The sequence below is a fragment of the Haemaphysalis longicornis genome, unplaced genomic scaffold (genome assembly GCF_048455015.1).
Source record: "Haemaphysalis longicornis isolate Haplotype H1 unplaced genomic scaffold, Haemaphysalis longicornis Haplotype H1 scaffold_2, whole genome shotgun sequence".
NCBI classification, from domain to species: domain Eukaryota; kingdom Metazoa; phylum Arthropoda; class Arachnida; order Ixodida; family Ixodidae; genus Haemaphysalis; species Haemaphysalis longicornis.
The window spans coordinates 105,148,736-105,166,248 of NW_027526295.1; the positions used below are offsets into that span (position 1 = coordinate 105,148,736).

Consider the following 17,513-nt stretch of genomic DNA (forward strand, 5'->3'; position numbering starts at 1 on the left):
CTCGGAAAATGTGACAGTGCGAGGTAGGGATGCCCCGAATGCGCACGTCCCTTTTTTTTTGCGCCTGCGTATGTTCCCCGGCTTGCCGAAAAATAGTTTTGTTTTCTCTCTCTCTCTGGGTCTGTCTTCCCCCGATGTCGTCTCGGGAAAGGGAAGAGGGAACAAAGGCGCTGGCGGCCTCCTCCTTCTTTTGCATTTTGCTGCTGTTGCTGCTGTTTGGCGAGTTATCCGGCACCTTTCGGAGATCACTGTTTCTCTCGGAGATGACCATCGCGAGCGCTTTGTTGGAGTCCGTTCAGAGAGCCTTGGAATCGTTACCTTCAAAGTTCTTGTGGTACGTGCGCGCTGTTCTTCTTTTGCGTGCGTGTTGTGCATGGTGTGCGAAGGCGCAGCGTACTGCTGGAATTTTCTAGTTGTGCAGCCTCGAGAAGATCGAGACCAGCGTCTTTAATTTCGTTTCCAAGACGAAGAAGCAGGTCAAGATCAGCGATTTTTTTCACGGAAATAAAGCGTCCTGGTTCGTCGTGAGTGCGCAATTAGTTGTCATTCTTGAATGCGACGATCGGTAAGTGATCGTCCGCCATAAGTGAGGTCTCAGAGCCCATATTTTTATATCGAATTTTTCATATATCAAACTATTTCGCGATCCCCTTGGAGTTCGATATATCCGTGTTCGACTGTATTTGGGCAGGTCAGGATTGGCATTAACAGACGCATGCTTGTTTTGCAACCAACCAGAATCACTAGAACGTTATTTGTTTAAATGCCCCCGTTTCACACAGCAAAGAAAATGTTACTTTACTCTCCCATTCGAGCGCCTTAGGCGAACTAAACACTTCAGTTCTTTCATTCGGTGCTAGCTAACTTGCCAAAGCAAGCAGAGAAACTTACTTCCTCCTTCACGAATTCATCACGGCTACCGGAAGACTCATATGATAGCGGAGTCGTCCAATCATTTATCTGGCCCCACACCTAAGGAGTGTAGTTTTTTATCATGATATTCCAAATTTAAAGAACACTTTCTAAATTATTAGACAAACCTCCAGCCTTGGCCAATCCCCCTCAGTGGGAACGCGCCTTTACAAATGGAGAAGAATAAAAAGAAGAAGAAACGGCGCCGAAAAACCGGCAGGAGGATCGGGACATGAAGGGCCAGCACCCGTCTTCTCGAGAGACAGCCACCCTTCAAGGAGAGAGGGCCCTTGCTCGTGACGTAGACGTTCATCCCAACAGAAAGTACCCTGTGGCAGCGGGTGGTGGTCGCTTTCAGCAGTATGCTTCCAGCGCCGAGGATGACTTGCAGGAGCCTTCGACAGACTCCAACTGGTGGGCTACACAGTGCAGTACTTGCCAACTTGCAGACACTTCGCCCGTCCCGCTTCGCACCCTTGACTGCTACGACCAGCTATTCCGCTAGGTACTCAGCCCTCTTGAACTGGATCTCTATGGCTACCCCCTGGCATGCCCTGAAGAGCCTGGCCATGTCCTATTTATGCAGGGGGGCGAAAAGGCGTACTCAAGCAGCAACATGTGCAGCCGTGGCCGCCCGTCCTTCATGATCGCGCACCGCAGCAAGTGCTGTGCCAAACGCGCCTGTATCTTCTACACCGTACGGGTGCCGTGCAATCGGATCCAGCTGCTGTGGCGCGTCGGCCGGCCACCCCGGATGCAACAGTTTCTACTACCACGTGTACCCTATCGGAGATCGAGGCAAGTGGGACGCAGTGCCGTTGGCCTTCGTTCGCTCAGGTTGGTGGCACATCATGGCCCGCGAAGTGTTCGCACAGGGCTGTGAAATGTGCTTCACCATCCACGGCTTTGCGGTGGCAAGAGTGAGCGTCGTGGACTGCAATGGCGCAACTGCGTACCACTGGTACGTGAGGACTGGAAGCCCAGTGCTCGACTACAACACGGCTTTCTGCGGCATTACCGCACCGCACCTACGCAACGTGCACACCACGCTGCAAGGACTACAGGCGGCACTCGTGCGACACTTCAACGCGTCCACGGTGTTGGTTGACCACCGGCAGGAGAACGACCTATGCGTGCTCAGGCTGGTCCATGACAGGGCGGTGGACACGGCCCTGCTGTTCCCTCAGCATCGGGGCCTGCCAGTTCTTGGCTGCAGCGTTCGCTGGTCGACGACTACCTTTACCTGGGGTGCCGATTGGATCTCTTGGCCACGACAGTGTCAAGGAGGCTAAGGCCTGCATGTATCTGAGGCTCTGGAAACCGGCGCATGACCAGGAGCTGTGTGACAGAGTGAACCAGTGGGCTGGGGGACGGGTGAGGGAGCAGACCAAGTGAGGTGGCGACATGGACAATCTTTCTGTGGCGGCTTGGCGCTCTCACGTGCTAGGGCTGAGAATCGTCAAGTGCACTGGAGGGACCTGACTGAGTTGCATGCTCCTACCGCCGCCTACAACCGGAATGAACACGAACGCATGTGTGGCTTTTCGCACGCCTTCTGGCATAGTCATTGGTTCTGCCGAGGATGCTGCTGCATGCCGCAGACTTCGACTGAACTGTTTTCTTATAACTGGACCACGACTTGCTCAGGTGGCAGTGGTGGCCCAACAAGACCCCGTAGGTCTAACCAAACTGGCCGGTTTAAACAGCGTGTCATTCACCCCTTGCAGTGTCTTGGTCGCGGTCACGTGCTGGTCATCAGGCCCTCTATTATTGCTATGCTGCTGAGAGATGTCTACTAGATGCTGTCTCTCGTTGAGTGCTGGATTCGTTGTCGTGATGGACGAAGCCGGCGGAGCGAGCCTACGCACTGGGAGGGACGTCAGCGGCGTGCAGCAAATTTAAGCGCCTGCAGAGGCCTCGTGGCAGAAGCGTGCCATGCGCGAAAACACTGCGGCGGCACGTTGTGAAGAACGTCTTTCGCGGCGGGGTAAAACAAATTCTAACTAAACGTCTGTGCTGTCATCGTAATGTACTAGAGCACTTACAGCAATGCCGGTTGTTCTTATCCAATGCATACGACAGCGTTCAGCGCGTTAGTCCATGTTGTAGTTTCTTTTTTGCTAATCGCTGTAAACAACTTTGGGGTTTTATATAAACTCAAATAAGAGACAAGAAAATATAGAGCAGTGCGCTCATTGCTACTGTTTGGGGCACTATTCTCGCATTCCTGAATTCTCCGTGAATTTCCGATTTGACCAGAAGCTTCGTCTGACTGGCTTTCAGTTCTAGTCACGTGTTTCAGGCTGACAAAATGGCTGTGTGTGCTAACGTAATTATAGCGGTTCACGAGGTTTAGTGACACCTGTTTAAAATTGCTCTAATTGCTCTCTACTGAAAACGCATAAATCTTGGGTGGCATTGAAAAATTAGACGAATTCCAGCACGCATGACAACGTAGGCCTGTGTTGGCTATTCAACAGCAATATGGCTAGTAAATCATGCCCCTCTCTGCGATTTTCTGAGAGGACGTGACGTAATATAAACCGTTGGTGAGCACGTATATGTCACACATTGGCAACTTACGCCTGCGTAGAAGTGACGTGATGTTACGTAACAGCTTGAGAATGGAAACTGCCACTGCGGTGAAATAAGGCAAAACATTTTACTGAACATCGCCGCCATGCAACCCCTTCCATTTGCAACAGGCGCAGTTCCGCACGACGCACTGTTTAAAAATGCTTTCTAGCGGAAGAAATAACACTTTTGACTGTTTAGAAGTCAGCCATAACTAAGAATAAAAATAACGACTCGTAAGTTTAACGTTCAGCAATAACATAGTAATTAGATTTTTTGGCAAACGCAGCACCACAAGACGAAAGCACTAGCCTCTCTTTCATGAAGAAACCAAATTATTGCATTTGTCCGCACTACTTCTAGTAAGTCGTTGGATCACATGGTCAAATTCAAGACACAAATTACAAAAATTTGGTTATTCCTTACTATGCTGATTGAGTTCGACCTTGACTAATGAGTAGAGATCGGAACTTTAGGCAAAATGCCTACTTTTTCCTTGAGTTCGTATCAAGCCTATTTAAAATATAGGCATGAACCAAGGCAACAGGAGCATTTTAAGCAAAAGTTTATTGTGCCGACAAGTGGCTAATTGGACCGTGTGTACATATGTGGGCTTTTATACAAGTATATTTCCAACAAACTTGTCGGTCATACAAGAAAGTGAGTTCTAAATTGAGAAACCTAATTGTCATGTAAACACAAACCCCTTGGGAAAATGAAGTTCCTAGAATAGGTGCTGAAGTTTAAAATCTGGTTCACTACAAGAGTAAGTTGTTTCCTTTCAGTTAAGTCATGAAATATCTGCCTGGATGAGCAGTACACCAAACGGACCCTTGATGCTAATTCTATAAATCTGCAGGCGCACTCTCCGCACCTATACTACCTGACGTTTCTGAATTCACCCCTCTGCTGTTTCAGCCCTACAGGATTAAGCCAGCTTGACGTAGTGAGTGTGGACAAAGTACATGGTTGCCGTGGTATAGCTAAGCACTTGGCGTGGTTTGCCGTGACCTACCAAGATGGCGTTCGTACATCTCCAGAAGCTGCGTGATATCCTCACTCTTCTCTATCAAATGAAAAACAAGTTTTCTCCTTTTGCAACTCGCTACAAAACGCCCCCTTTCACCGCAGTTAATGGGTATAGATGGTTTCTATGTTTCAAACACCTTTTTTCTGTGCTCCGTGTCGTCATTTTTCTCTTTTTTCTGGTCAGTCCTGCTTTCAGGGGCTTTCTTTAACAAGTGCTGCCCTTTTCAGGGGATCTCCTCCTTTCGGCCCTCACCTGTTGGCCTACTTCCTGAAATTTCTATAGCGTCTTGTGTCGCAATAGGGCCACCCAATAAGAACTCGGTATGTTCGGCTGCCCTGTGTACAGTGTTTATGGTCAGTCGGTCCTGCACCCTGCGTTTCGCTATTTCTCGTGGCCGGTGGTGAAACTGGTCTAGCCCAAGGCACTTAACAGCCTTCCCAGTTTGGAACAAAGTTAACTCAGTTCGGCGTACGGATGACGACATCGGCAACACCGAGGATTACAAACTGCAAGCCGCGTTTTACAGCAATTTCTTGACATTATTTTCTTTCCTTTGTCTTGAACGGTTCATGTATTTTTCTTTAAAAAATCGCTCAAGTTTTCACGCATGTTCACCAACGTTTGAGTGAGCTCGTCGTTTTGGTCGCCGTTTTTGTACGCCACCCTGGAAGCGCGACTTATCATCTCTAGCGGGTACTTTGCACACCAAGCCTCTCGAAGCGCGGCCTCTTCTTAGGCCGTGTTAACTATCCGCGGCCAGGACATGTGGAGTCAATGATCACATACAGCAGCTTCGACGTTCAAGACACTAGCGTTAAACAGACACGGACGAAGAACAAGTACACAGCACACTCGCTAGACTACAACTGAAACTTTACTTAGCGTCCGTCCAACAGAAAAAGATAACATATCACCACGCCCGTCCCCTACACCACCCCACACACGCCAGCCTATATCTCGAACATGCGCCCTGGTAGGAAGCTAACTCCGTTTCTGTAAGGGTTATTGAAGGAGTGCTTACACAATTAACTCCTTCCGTGTAGATATAAAATGCCTCGTTAATCTCGCGACTGGTTTGGTCCGTCCAGATCCTAGAACACGTGTTTTATCAAACACCAGCGTACAACCAGGGCACCGCTTGCAATGATCGGCCAGATGGCCTCTCGCCGCAAGCGATGAAACTGCTGCACGGTGCTCTCTCAGTCTGTCGTTTAAACACCACCCCTTCTCTCCCACGTAGCATGTACCACGTGAGAGATAGGCTTCCTACGAGGGCGCATGTACGAGACATAGGCTGGCGTGTGTGGGGTGGTGTAGGAGAAGGGCGCGGTGATATGTCATCTTTTTTTGTTGCACGGACGCTAAGTAAAATTTCAGTTGTAGCCTAGGGAGTGTACTGTGTGCTTGTTCTTCGTCCGCGTCTATTTTTCGCCAGTAAAATGCAGTCAGATAACCAACTAGCCCAACTTTCTGCCTTAACTGTAACGCGCACGGCGACACTATTGCGAACGAATGAGGGGCGTACGCTATGACGTGTCCTTCTTGTTTTCACGATTCGGCAAACGCGGGAGTTTGTTTTGGCCAATGGTGGCCAATCTCCCTGAGTAGGTATCCTTGTATTGACGAACGTGCCCTCGAGGCACGCGGCGAAAGCTGGAGGTCTTTGGGGAGGTTTCTTGCCAATATTGTCCCATCTCTTTAAGTTGTCGTGATTAGCTTGATGAACGTGCGCTCGAGGCACGGCGGAACGATTGCTTGACATTTGCTTAGTATTTTTAACTGCCGGCACCACACACACGCGATTTGCTTAACAGCTTCATTGTTAAAAAGGTAACACACGAAACAAACTCGCTAAATCCCACGCTTATTTTCGTGGCTCGAGCGGCGGTACTCAGAAACCTTTATCAACAAGGCAAGAACACTGCACTAGAGCAGTCCCTGGATTTAGGTATAAGTGCATAATTTTGCAGGATCAGTCAACAAGCCTAGTAGGTCTAAAATAAGGCCAAAATGTAGGCGGCCCACAAATCTAGATCTATTACTCTAAGATCAGTTCCGGCGTTGGGCACATATTGTGCCGAATATCTGTCTGTTGAGGCTTCAGAGGGCTACACTGCATTATGACAGAAGGAGTGATGGTTGCATGCTGTGCACGGAGGATTAAAAGAGATACGAACAACAGAGCTCACAGCCTCTGATGCATGCTGCACCGTCTGGCCGCCAATCATTAAACTGCACGCATGCGTAGTTCTTTTACAGCGTTGGAGAGTTGAATACCCTTAGGGGAAATGCTCTATCAAGAATCGACGCCGGCATACGTGCGTCATTTATTAGCAGGCGCCTTTTTACGCTCTGTCGCCAGTGAGCAGGATTGCAGTGATGTTATTCACTATATTCGAAAGCCAAGCGCACAGCAGGCTAATTGCAGTCAGCATGACGCTCAGGGGAAACGCAGTGTGAAAAGGTGCCTCAAAATAAGGAGCCGCTTCTTGATCAAGCATTTCCAAGAAAAAAAACAGGCTGGACTGTCAAACGCTGTCGAAGAATTACGCATGCGCGCAGTTTCCTAACTTTGCAGCCAGTTGGTCCTTCAAAGTCGGGAACGTTTGTCGAATTTCTTTTATCCCTCTGTACATATTGTTAATGAGAGCGAGAAAAAGACGTCGCACCAGGAGGATAGGTAAAATATTTAGGCATTTAAATACCGTGCCTTTACAGTGCAACATTTTTGATAGCGAGGAGGCAAACTTCTGAGAGTGTGAAAGTAACAGTAGTTTAAATAGTGATGTTCGCAAAACGTAAGGGCAATACTTCACAAAAAACCCCATAATTTTTATGCAAACTCAATTGCCTCCTACTGCATAGCTAGTAGAAGACAAGTCAATTGTATTTCGTCATTGAAAACTCGTCCATTGCGTACTATTTATTGTGAACGGTTTGTTACTTTTTTTCAGTGGTTCTGGGATTGGAATGTTCTTTTCTTGACCAGGCGCAGATGCCGGGACAGTTAGAGCTTTCATAGGGACGTAATCTGACCGTGCGCCTGCACGTTGCCTTCCGTGAACTGCCTGTGCGCTGTATTTGTCAATATCTTCATCTAGACGGGCATGAGTGGCACTGTCAGTTGATGGAAGCATTCTTAAGCTCCAAAATTTTGTTGTTGAAGAGAATACCTTGCTGACGTGGTTCGCGTTCTATTAACGACGGATAGAACCCTGGGGCCTCTAGAGAGACGGTAGCTTTCCTTGTGGCCGGCCAAACTGAAGTCACCACTGCTTACACCGGTGGTATCAGCAGGCCACATAGAGTCGCTGCGGTGTCGGTCAACCGTTGCTTCGATTTGTGGCGGCCGAGGGTGCTTCTGACGTGTGGCTTCAAAGCTGGCGTTTGCAGACTCAATAAAAGTGCCATTATCAGCGGCCTCCTCGACGTTGTCACCGATATCTTCTCGCAACCCACCTGGTACTTTCTTATCGAGGTGTTGCGGCATCTGGGAAACTGTTACTTTATTGTTCTTTGTGGGCTCTAGCGACTGGAAGGCTTGACTCGCCGTTAATATGGCCACGCAACCACCGAGAAAAACGGCGATAGCAATTGCCAATGAGAATCCTGATGTGAAAGACACTTTTCTTTGTGGCTCTAGCGAGGCGGTGCTGTCGATAGGACCGACCACCACAGGACCTTCTGATGCAGACGTGGTTGGGAGGCAACCTTGGTTTTTGTCTTGCCCTGTTGACGACCGTTGTTGCATTCGTGCGGCTGCTGCCAGGGGCGTCAGCATGGCTTGCACTTCTGAGATGCCTCCGCATGACATTGAGGTGGGCCGAATTCAGTAGTAAGGCGAGAGGCCGGGTGCCGAGCTCCTTTCACGAGAGTGCCGAGTCACAGCAGCACGGTAGACATGCATGGCTACGATGTTTCTTGTTTCTTAGTAGATTGATCTACTCTCGGTCTTCTTTCTTAGACTTGCTCATTGGTGCGGCTAGTAATGATGATCTTCCTCATGCCAACTTGATGAAATTGATGGTAAATGTTTATCACCGATACATCGTGTTTCCGTCTCTTTATTCGCTTTCGTTTCTTTGTGTTTTGTTGCAACGTACTTGGACGGACTACGTTTCTCCTAGACATGTTCCTATCCCGTTTCTCACTTTGGTGTCTGCGTGTTACACGGCCACTAAGATTCTCCCACCAGTAAGATTCTTCTCTTTCGCAAAGGCAGAGGTCAACGACAGCAGAGAAAGGCACCTTGGTGCCAAGCATGTTTTTATAGACGGAAGGGTCGTTTCTCTTCCCTGGCTATTCGCCATCCCTTGACGTCGTGCGGTAGGAACCGCGTTCCTCGAAGCCTCCTTAAGACTGTGACCACAAATAAAGGGGGGGGGGGGTCGGAAGAGATCAACCATGTTTCTAACCCTCAGTACATACCTTGCCACTTTTTATCCGTGAGCCGAATGTTTGATAAAATCTTACGGCTGAAAATGCAGGGGGCACGTTTCCATGCGGGTGCAAAAATGTCAGCAGCCTTATACGTCGCTCACGAGACGTACAAGTAGGTTAGCTGTAGTTTAATATTAGATAAAAGATAAAGGAAGAGGAAAAACTACAATACGCGACAATATTTGAACAGCAGCGCCTCGAAACGAAGGCCAATCCCTTCCCCTGGCAGGTAAGAATGTTTTTTTGAACTACAAGCAATGTCTCTTTAAGCAAATTCTCTCAAGAGCTTCTCTTCTTCTAGGATATAAAAACGACGTATTTTAATCTTTCTTTTGAATGTTTCACGAACTGCAGTGCATACCTGAACCAAACTACTTCATCGATTCGGTTGCCAATGCCGCGGCGGCGCTGTATCCACCAAGAAGCGAAGAAGGAATGGCTGTCCGCCGTGCAAGCTGCCCATTATTACGGACTCCATATGCCGCCGAGGAATCGGTGAGAGCCCCTAAAAGTGGTTTCACCTCGCCACCTTCGAAGTCCCTGACGAGCACTGTAGCGCTCTTCGATCCACCACCTCGTCCCAAGACCCGCCGTGGAAGGAGGCCTCCGGTGCCAGCGCCACGGAAGAAGGTCGCTGTAACTCACGGGAGCAGCCGGTTTCGACAGGGTGAGCACGGCGAAGCAACCATCTCAGACCATCCACGAGCAGGCTTTCAGCGCTCCCAACAGTTGTGCACCTCAGCTGAAGCCGTGTTCGAGCGCAATTCGTGTAGTATCCGGCCAACGGCCAGGCCGAGGACGCTGAAGCAACCCTTCACCGACCGACAGCGAGATCTGCCCGGGCCTTTCGTCTTCACGGCCTCTGTGGACACGCAGTGCTACGGAGAATGTCATCTGGAATTGGCTCGTGAGCGAAGTTTGAGCCACGTGCGAGCATTCTTCACTGCTCATAGTAATTTGGTTGACCCGCATGGAAAACCATCTGGTGGAGCAGCTTGTTTGGCTCAGAACATAACATTTCCCGACGCCAACCTGCAGCAGGGACAGCCCGAACCTCAGGAGCTCACGACTCATAGCTCACAGCCGGCACATAACCGCCAAAAGGAGATAGCAGCCAATGTTGGCAACCAAGACAAGTTGACAGGCCAGTTGTCAATGGAGCGCCCTACGGGAAAAGTCACGAAAGCCACAAAGCATATTCTTTTCGTTCTTTTGGTTGCGAGCGTGCTCTTGCTGTTGTTCTCGGCTTTATCCACAGCTGCAGATGCTGGTCTTTTTCGTCGCCTTAGATTCGGGAAAGAAAGCGACTCCACTCTTGGAAACAGCCTCACGATATCGCCACAGGAGGATTACGGCCCCATCCTGCAAGACTCTCCGCTAAGTAACCCGTACGGAAAGAGAAAGCACGAGCACCTGACGTTGTTCAAATCGTATGACGACGATGACGATGTGGATGAAAGTGCGCAGGGTGCGAATGCGACATTTAGAGAACTTCACCAGCAAAATTCACATTCGCCATGAGAGTCAAGACCTAATCATCATTTTTTTCTTTACGTGAAGTCTGTTGAACATTCGTAAATAAACGCCTTCCTTAAAATTGCACTAAAAGCCTCAGTGTGGCATGGTTTACCCGACCTTTACTTGTAGGCGTGGTATATAATGAGATATTTTAAATTCCACTTTCTAATTTTTTTTTCGGAGACCTCAATAGGTTTTGCTGCCAAGTTATATCCCGGTGAAATGACCCTACGAGGGTTCCTCATGATTTGTTTACCGCGGGAGGATACACCGTGGTGACACTGTTCTGCCTAAGAACATAACGGACCTGGTGAGACACCCATATAAGCCACCAAAGTTTCAGGCAATGAGGCAGTGTTCTCTTTACATTCACACTCCGTGTTTCAGGCTGTATAAATGTGGAAGTATATCAGGTCAGCATCACTTATTAGGGCATAGGTGGTGCTGAAGCGAGTGTAGTAGCAGCAGAAACCACAGTTGCAACTTTTTGCTACTGAGCGGAACGCTCCGGATGGACCAGGTGAGCTTCGCTGCACGGAGTGGCCGTATCAACCAGACGGTGCCCCAACACCTGGCGGGCGGCATCGGCCCGACTTCTGCCCGAAAGCAGAAAACGCTTCAAACGTGCCTCTGTAAGCTTTGATTTTGGGGGGACCAGCAGCAAAACATTTACGTGTTATTTTTGAATGCTGGACATACTTGTAAATATGGAAGCCGCAATCTACCGCTGCTTGCACCTGCCATTTGTTGATGTTTTTTTAAGTGTAAAACCGTAACAGCACCATTCTGCTACAAAGCACTGTTTTAGGTGTCTGCTACAGAAAATGGCCGCCGTCGGAAAGAGTAAAAGAAGAAATACTGGGGATGCTTTGTACTTCCTGGAGTTGTGAAGGTGAAAGCCTAGCAAAACGTTCTGTTGCTGAAAACAGACAAGCGGGCGGGCCACGTAAAGACAGGGCCGCTTTATTGCGTCCTCAGCGGCAAAAATTGTTCAAACAGCACTAATAATGATGGCATGTCACATCTGGCAACATGAGAATTGGCAATATCTGAGAATGAGAATTGGCAACGAGAACGAGCAAAAAATGAGAATTGGCAACATCTGCTCATGTGCTCGTTAACTTTCTGTTCAACTTTGCGTCAACGCCCGTAAAACCTTCACTAGCCTCTTGAACGGCAACCTCCAGAGTTCATACCGCTCTCTCGTCATCCCCAGAAGCCTCCTCTTGATGTCATGCTTAACCTTGTTTTACGCTTTGCGGCTACCCCTATAATCACTTGTCCAGGCCCCTGGACAAGTGAAGATCCTTTGGTTTGCTCGCCACTGACAGGAGCCTCTTGTTCACACTCATCGGTGCCTTCCCCTCTCAAGCCCTCTCACGCCATGTTCCCCTCCCAAGCCTGACAAAAGACTTTCCCGATATTTCCGGGCGCATGCTTGCAGCCACCGGTTTTTCCATGTATTTAATGTCGTGTAATAAATCGTACTTCAGTTGTTCGTCAGCGCCCTAGTTTGTCTCTTTTTCTGACCTCGTACCTGCGCTGATTTTAGTGTGAAAAATGTGTACCAAACTAGCCCAACATCAAGCTTTAGTAAGTTACCTAAAGGTACCCTGCAAAACTTTACGTAAACGCTTTCACTCCTTCATTTACGTCTAAAAGCATTGCCAAAGCTTTAATTATGGACAGCACGCCCCGGTACTGCGCGATTTCCTCGTTGCGTCATGGTTGTTGTTGCACTTGCTGGTTGTGGTTGCATGGTTGTTGTTGCACTTTTTGTTGTAGTTTCTCGAGAAAACGGCCAGTGCTGTAAAAAGTATGTAGACAACACATACGTGATCCGGCTATTTCAACCTGCGTCTGTCTAGTAGCTCTCCAATGCACTACCAACGGTGCTATCCCCGCACGTTTCCCGCGAAGAACAAACCTTGTCGTTGTCGTTGTTCCTTTCTTCGTGAAACATGCACCCTTAGGAGATTGGCCAGGAACCGGGAGCTCTGAGGGGCGTGTTCTAGTTTACAAAATTCGAAAACTACGAATCGAAAACGTCACAGTTTTAGGATAGTGCATTCCGTGGGTCAACTGAACGCGATGGCCCGTGAGTATAAAAGCTGGAGACCAGTCCAGCAGAGCCTTGATTTTAGAGAAGCTGTGGCTTCCTTGCAAGAAAGAAACGGAAACAAAAATAAGCGCAAACATGGTGTACCAGAAAAACATCCGGTAGAAGTTAATTGGCGCAAAATGACAAAGAAATGAAAGCGCAAAAACAGATGTAAATACAATGCAGCAGTAAATAAATTGTTGGTAAAAATCCCCAGGCAGTCGCCGTCAAAGCTCGTAAGCAGACTTAACTGCCTCGTGTAATTTATCACGTTTTTTTCGTTTCCCTCTACGGGGTAAAATCCAGGGCTCACGCTCACTTGGAACAAAACTTGCATTTCTTGACAACCTATTTTCTGTAACACAAAATGGCTGAGCTCGCGGCATGTGCATAGCACATTTGATAGCGCATTTGATGGATAGCGCAGATGAGACCAGGTGTCTAGAGTATGAGGGGAGCATTTAACCATTTAATCTCCACGCTATCCCCGCACCTTGGCGGAGAAGAATAAGAGTAGTTATGGCGCAAGCCATAAATGCCCCACTACGCAAACAGACGGCATGCGGTGTCGGCGTTATCAAATTAAGGTTTTTAAATTGGCTGAAGGTGGAACCCAGAGTTAAAAAATGGTGGACTATTACGATACTGCCTAATGCGTAATTTCCCCACAGCTGTTAAGCTCTTTGGACCGTGCAAGATATGTTGAGGCAATGAAATTTAGGCATATATGTATGATTGCATAGCCCTTTTATTTCCACATATTGCGCCTTTACTGCGGCGGCAGCCGCAGCATTTTTGCACCACCGAACGCACGATGCCACTCGAAACTCAATGGCGTTACCTCGTATCGCGTCGCCACCACCCAGCATGTCTCTTGCGGCTTTGGCAAACCACCGACTCGCTCACATTTTCGCCATAATTTACTTTTCCGCTTTCCCGCTCATTCTAGCTGGCCTCTTTTCGGGGTCCTCTTCGTTCGCTCGGTTACACCGAAAGCATAGGCGACGCGAAACCACAGGGGTGGGCGTTTAAGAGCTAAAATTTAAAAAGTCTAAGATCCAACCCATGGACTTTGGTATGCGAGGTTAACACTCCTACTCTCAGTAAAGCGTGTTGTTTGGCTAGCTGGTGAATCATTTTAGGGTTAAAAAACCTGCGCATAAAGTTGTGCTCAAAAAAGTGCGCGTAAGGGTTGAAAAAACTGCACGTAAAAACTGCCCCTCCCTTATTTACTTGTCCTTTATGCGCAGTTTTTTCAACTGCTACTCTCCACAGCACGAAATTATTATATACTGCTTAGAACTGACGTATCGTATTCTTGCCTATGAAAAGTCATACGTCACGTAATTTTACCTCCTTAAAAAATCGTCCCGGCACTTAAGCCTGCCTCCGTGCTTCGAAGGCCACAGCCTGGCGGTTCTTATTAACTTCTTTACTGCTACAATGCGTTTGTGTCTCTTTCCTCGCTTTCATTCCGTCGTCTGCAGATCGAATTATGTCAGCAAGCACACTGGTACATACCTCATCTTCACTCAGAATCAAGACACTGCGCGGCGGTTGAGCACCAGTTCTACCCACTTGTCATTACGTTCAGGCGTCATGCGGCACGTCCTATTCTAAAACGTTTACGTTTTCAATTTATACTTTGAAGAATTTTATGAAGCCACCACATTATTCTCTCAAAGCTCCCTGTTCTTATTCGATCACTCGAGGGGGCATGTGCTACGAAAAAGGGAACAAGAACAACGACAACTCTTGTTCTACCGACGAAATGATCGGAGTAGTAGTAGTAAAGATGTTATTTCTGAAGAAATTGAAAAAGCTACTTGGTGGGGTAAAATTGTTGTAAGAGAGGGGATTACACGGGTTGCTTCGACCTCAAGCGAATTTTCTCTTATTCAGGGACAGTTTGGAGTCGTTACCGGAGACCTACATCGTCAGACTGCTCACCCCATACCACTTTTCGCTGCCAATTTGCCTCTTTCGTGTAATAAAGACTTACACAATGCAGTATGTGCTTCTGATTGTATGGTTGTCTGGATCAATGTGCCTAGTGTTATATGAACGGCGTTCATCTATTAAGGGCATATACATATTAAGTGGGGAAGATCTGCCTTGGTATCCGTGTTACAGTAGCGATAACGCGGTGCAATGGAGGTTTTGGGGCCCCTTTTCCATTTCTGTATGACGTGTGGATGAACATTGCCTTTTCGCATACCTTGTTAAAAATACTACGGCGGTTTTTGTTAACGAGGGGATGTTAGCGAGATAGATAACCAAGTGGTGCAACTTTTTGAGTCGAAAGGTGAGGAGGGCAGGCGAAGTTTCCGATCTATGACACAGTGTAAGTGTAACGTTAAGACGAGTGAGCAGCCTAGTTTTCATCTCATGGCCCGGTGTCCATTCTATTCGAATGTTCACTTTGGGGCTCTTGACTAATTCTTCATGCAGTAATATGGAATTACCGAGTGGGTTAAGCGAAAGCGGTTTTCGTAGTTCTTGGATTGCTGCGAATTAATCTATCAAGATGCGAATATTGAACGGTAGTTGAGAGTCAATCTCGTTGCAGATGTGGGTAATCATGATGTTTATGACGTAAACTTCTCCTTCTAATGTGGTCCCTATGTTCTGTTTGACAGATATCTGCCCGTTAAGAGATTAATTTTAGGATGCCTGTCAAGGTTGGACCGATCGCTGGGGAGTCACGCTTTCATCGGTGTCGTTGTCACTTTCATCTGGTAGTTTCATTTGCTAGATGAAACTACCGAAATGGTAGCGCATTTGGCGGATGTTGGCGAGACCCGGGTTCAGATCCTATCGGATTCCGCATACTTATTTATCTATTTACTCTTAAGAGCTGCAATCCCTTTCTTATCCGCCCATCAACTACAACTACAGCGACGACTACGGTTTCTTGCTTTGTGGGGAAATGTTTGACTTTTGCCTTTAACGAAGAGTGCGCGAAGCATGCAGTGGTTTTGTTAATTTGTGTTTTTTTTTTACCGCCCGGATGCTCCAGTCTGAGTTTTTTTTACCGCCCGGCTGCGGCAGTCTGCGTTATCTTTACCGCCGGGCTGCGCCAGTCTGGGTTATCTGTTTGCCAAGTGAAGCTCGTGTTCCATTCTTTATTTTTAGGCCGTACGGGTTACCTCTTTTGATAGGGAGAGGCTTTCCAACTACCGTCAACAGCCTAGAATAATCTGCTTTGATCTACAGTGTTCTGGATGCCATTCGACAGTTCGAGAACCACTCGCGCCGAGAGATAAATGCCCACAAAGCCAACGCTGCGGTATTCGTTTCGCCGAAACTCGCCTGCGTGCTCCACATTGTTGGCTGCTGCTTCGCCGCCTGTGTATTCTTTGAGTGTTTAGGAGAGCGTAAGTTCGCCCCAATAAATTTGTTTTTCCTTCAAGACAGCTGCGTCGTGTTTGGCTACGTGACAATATCTCTGGCACTGAGAGCACAATTTCTTGGGACCCTTAAGACCACTGGCGTGGTTTGGAGGCGAAAGCGCGGCGACGTTTACCAACTTTTTTCCCCTTTGGATTCTTTGTATTTTGGCGCGAGTCACTTCAACCAGCTGCTATGCTGCTGTACCTACCCAATACAGCAGCGCCTGAAGCTTTTGCCTCAACCCGGCACACTGTACCATCTGGTATAACAATGCCAATCCCCATCCTTCAATTCCAACCCCTGTCCCTCGTGCGAGCAGTGGGTATACCGGCTGTCCACCTCGACCCTCTCGACCGAGAACAGGCTCATAGAGAGGGCACGAGCAGCCAGCAAGGACCAGCGCATCCCGGACAAGTAGACAACCCCACAAAGCTAGTACTTTCACCATCATGCACAAATGAGCTTGTATAGTAAGATGTTTATTCCCTCTTCTTCTCCTCTACAACTTGCTTTCTTCCCTTTCGCTTCTCCGTGTTGTGACGCCAATTACATCAACAAAGAGACTGCCAGACGCCACAGCTTCCCTAGAAAGCCGATGGATAACACACGTTTTCTTCTTCACTCTTTACAGCGGCAATCATTTTCTTGAACGAACAACAACAACAGTTTTTTCGCGAAAGGGGGCACTTCAGTCTTTTGTCTCCAATCTGTGTCGGTTGTGTCTCCTGGAGTTAGTGGTGTCGAAGGCCTTCAAGATACCAGCCAAACACTCTTCTTATTCCCTAAAATTTCACAAAACAATATGTGTCATCCTGCTATTTTCTTACGCCAAAATTTTACATAAGTGTGCAGAGACTTCACATTCACTCCACGTCGGTTGTCCTGAACAACCTGTGGATCACCTTTGCCCTGCCGTCGCAAGGGGCGATAAACGCGAACTTCGAACGCAGCCTCTTTTCAATAAATATAACATGCTAAACGCGGACCAAATACACTACTTTAAACTTTTGCAGTGGATTAAAAAATCTGGAATTTATAACAAACCACCGGACGACGGTTTTAGGGCGTCGTCCGGCTGCGTGCACAGGCTGCCTGCAACACGAACAAATTAGGGTAGCAGACATTACACTTTCAGACCCTTAGCATGTTGCACAGGGGCGATATATGCATTGATTTTAATCGCTCTTTTCAAAGTTTCAAATGTTCATGCAGAAGGTTTATGGTTGAAAATGGTGTTGTGTATTCACCGGCATAGAACTGTGAAAATTAATTTGCTTGCAATGTGCCTTGTGTATTTAAACAAATTTCCGCATTGTGTGACATGTTTTGCAAATTTTAAATGTATGCATGGGGTTGTTTTATTTTATTTTAAATCTATGAAACACGTGCCTTTTGTTACGTACTTGGAATGTACTCTTTTTGTTAGTGCATGACATGGAATCGTTCCGAGTTTTTTGCTCTTGCTGTTTTTGTTTTTTAAGCATCGTTTGAGTTCTACTCAACCTTATGTTAAATGTTTCAATGTTCTATTCTAAGCGCTGTGCA

At 47.7% G+C, this 17,513-nt stretch overlaps 1 protein-coding gene across 1 annotated transcript; it reads left to right on the top strand.

Moving 5' to 3' along the window:
- Positions 1 to 1,144: 1,144 nt before the first annotated feature.
- Positions 1,145 to 16,386, top strand: LOC144168212 (exonuclease GOR-like). Its single transcript, XM_077697246.1, has 4 exons — positions 1,145 to 1,326; positions 1,637 to 2,137; positions 2,190 to 2,286; positions 16,288 to 16,386. The coding sequence occupies exons 1-4, from the start codon at positions 1,145 to 1,147 to the stop codon at positions 16,384 to 16,386; spliced, it is 879 nt and encodes a 292-aa protein (XP_077553372.1).
- Positions 16,387 to 17,513: the final 1,127 nt, after the last annotated feature.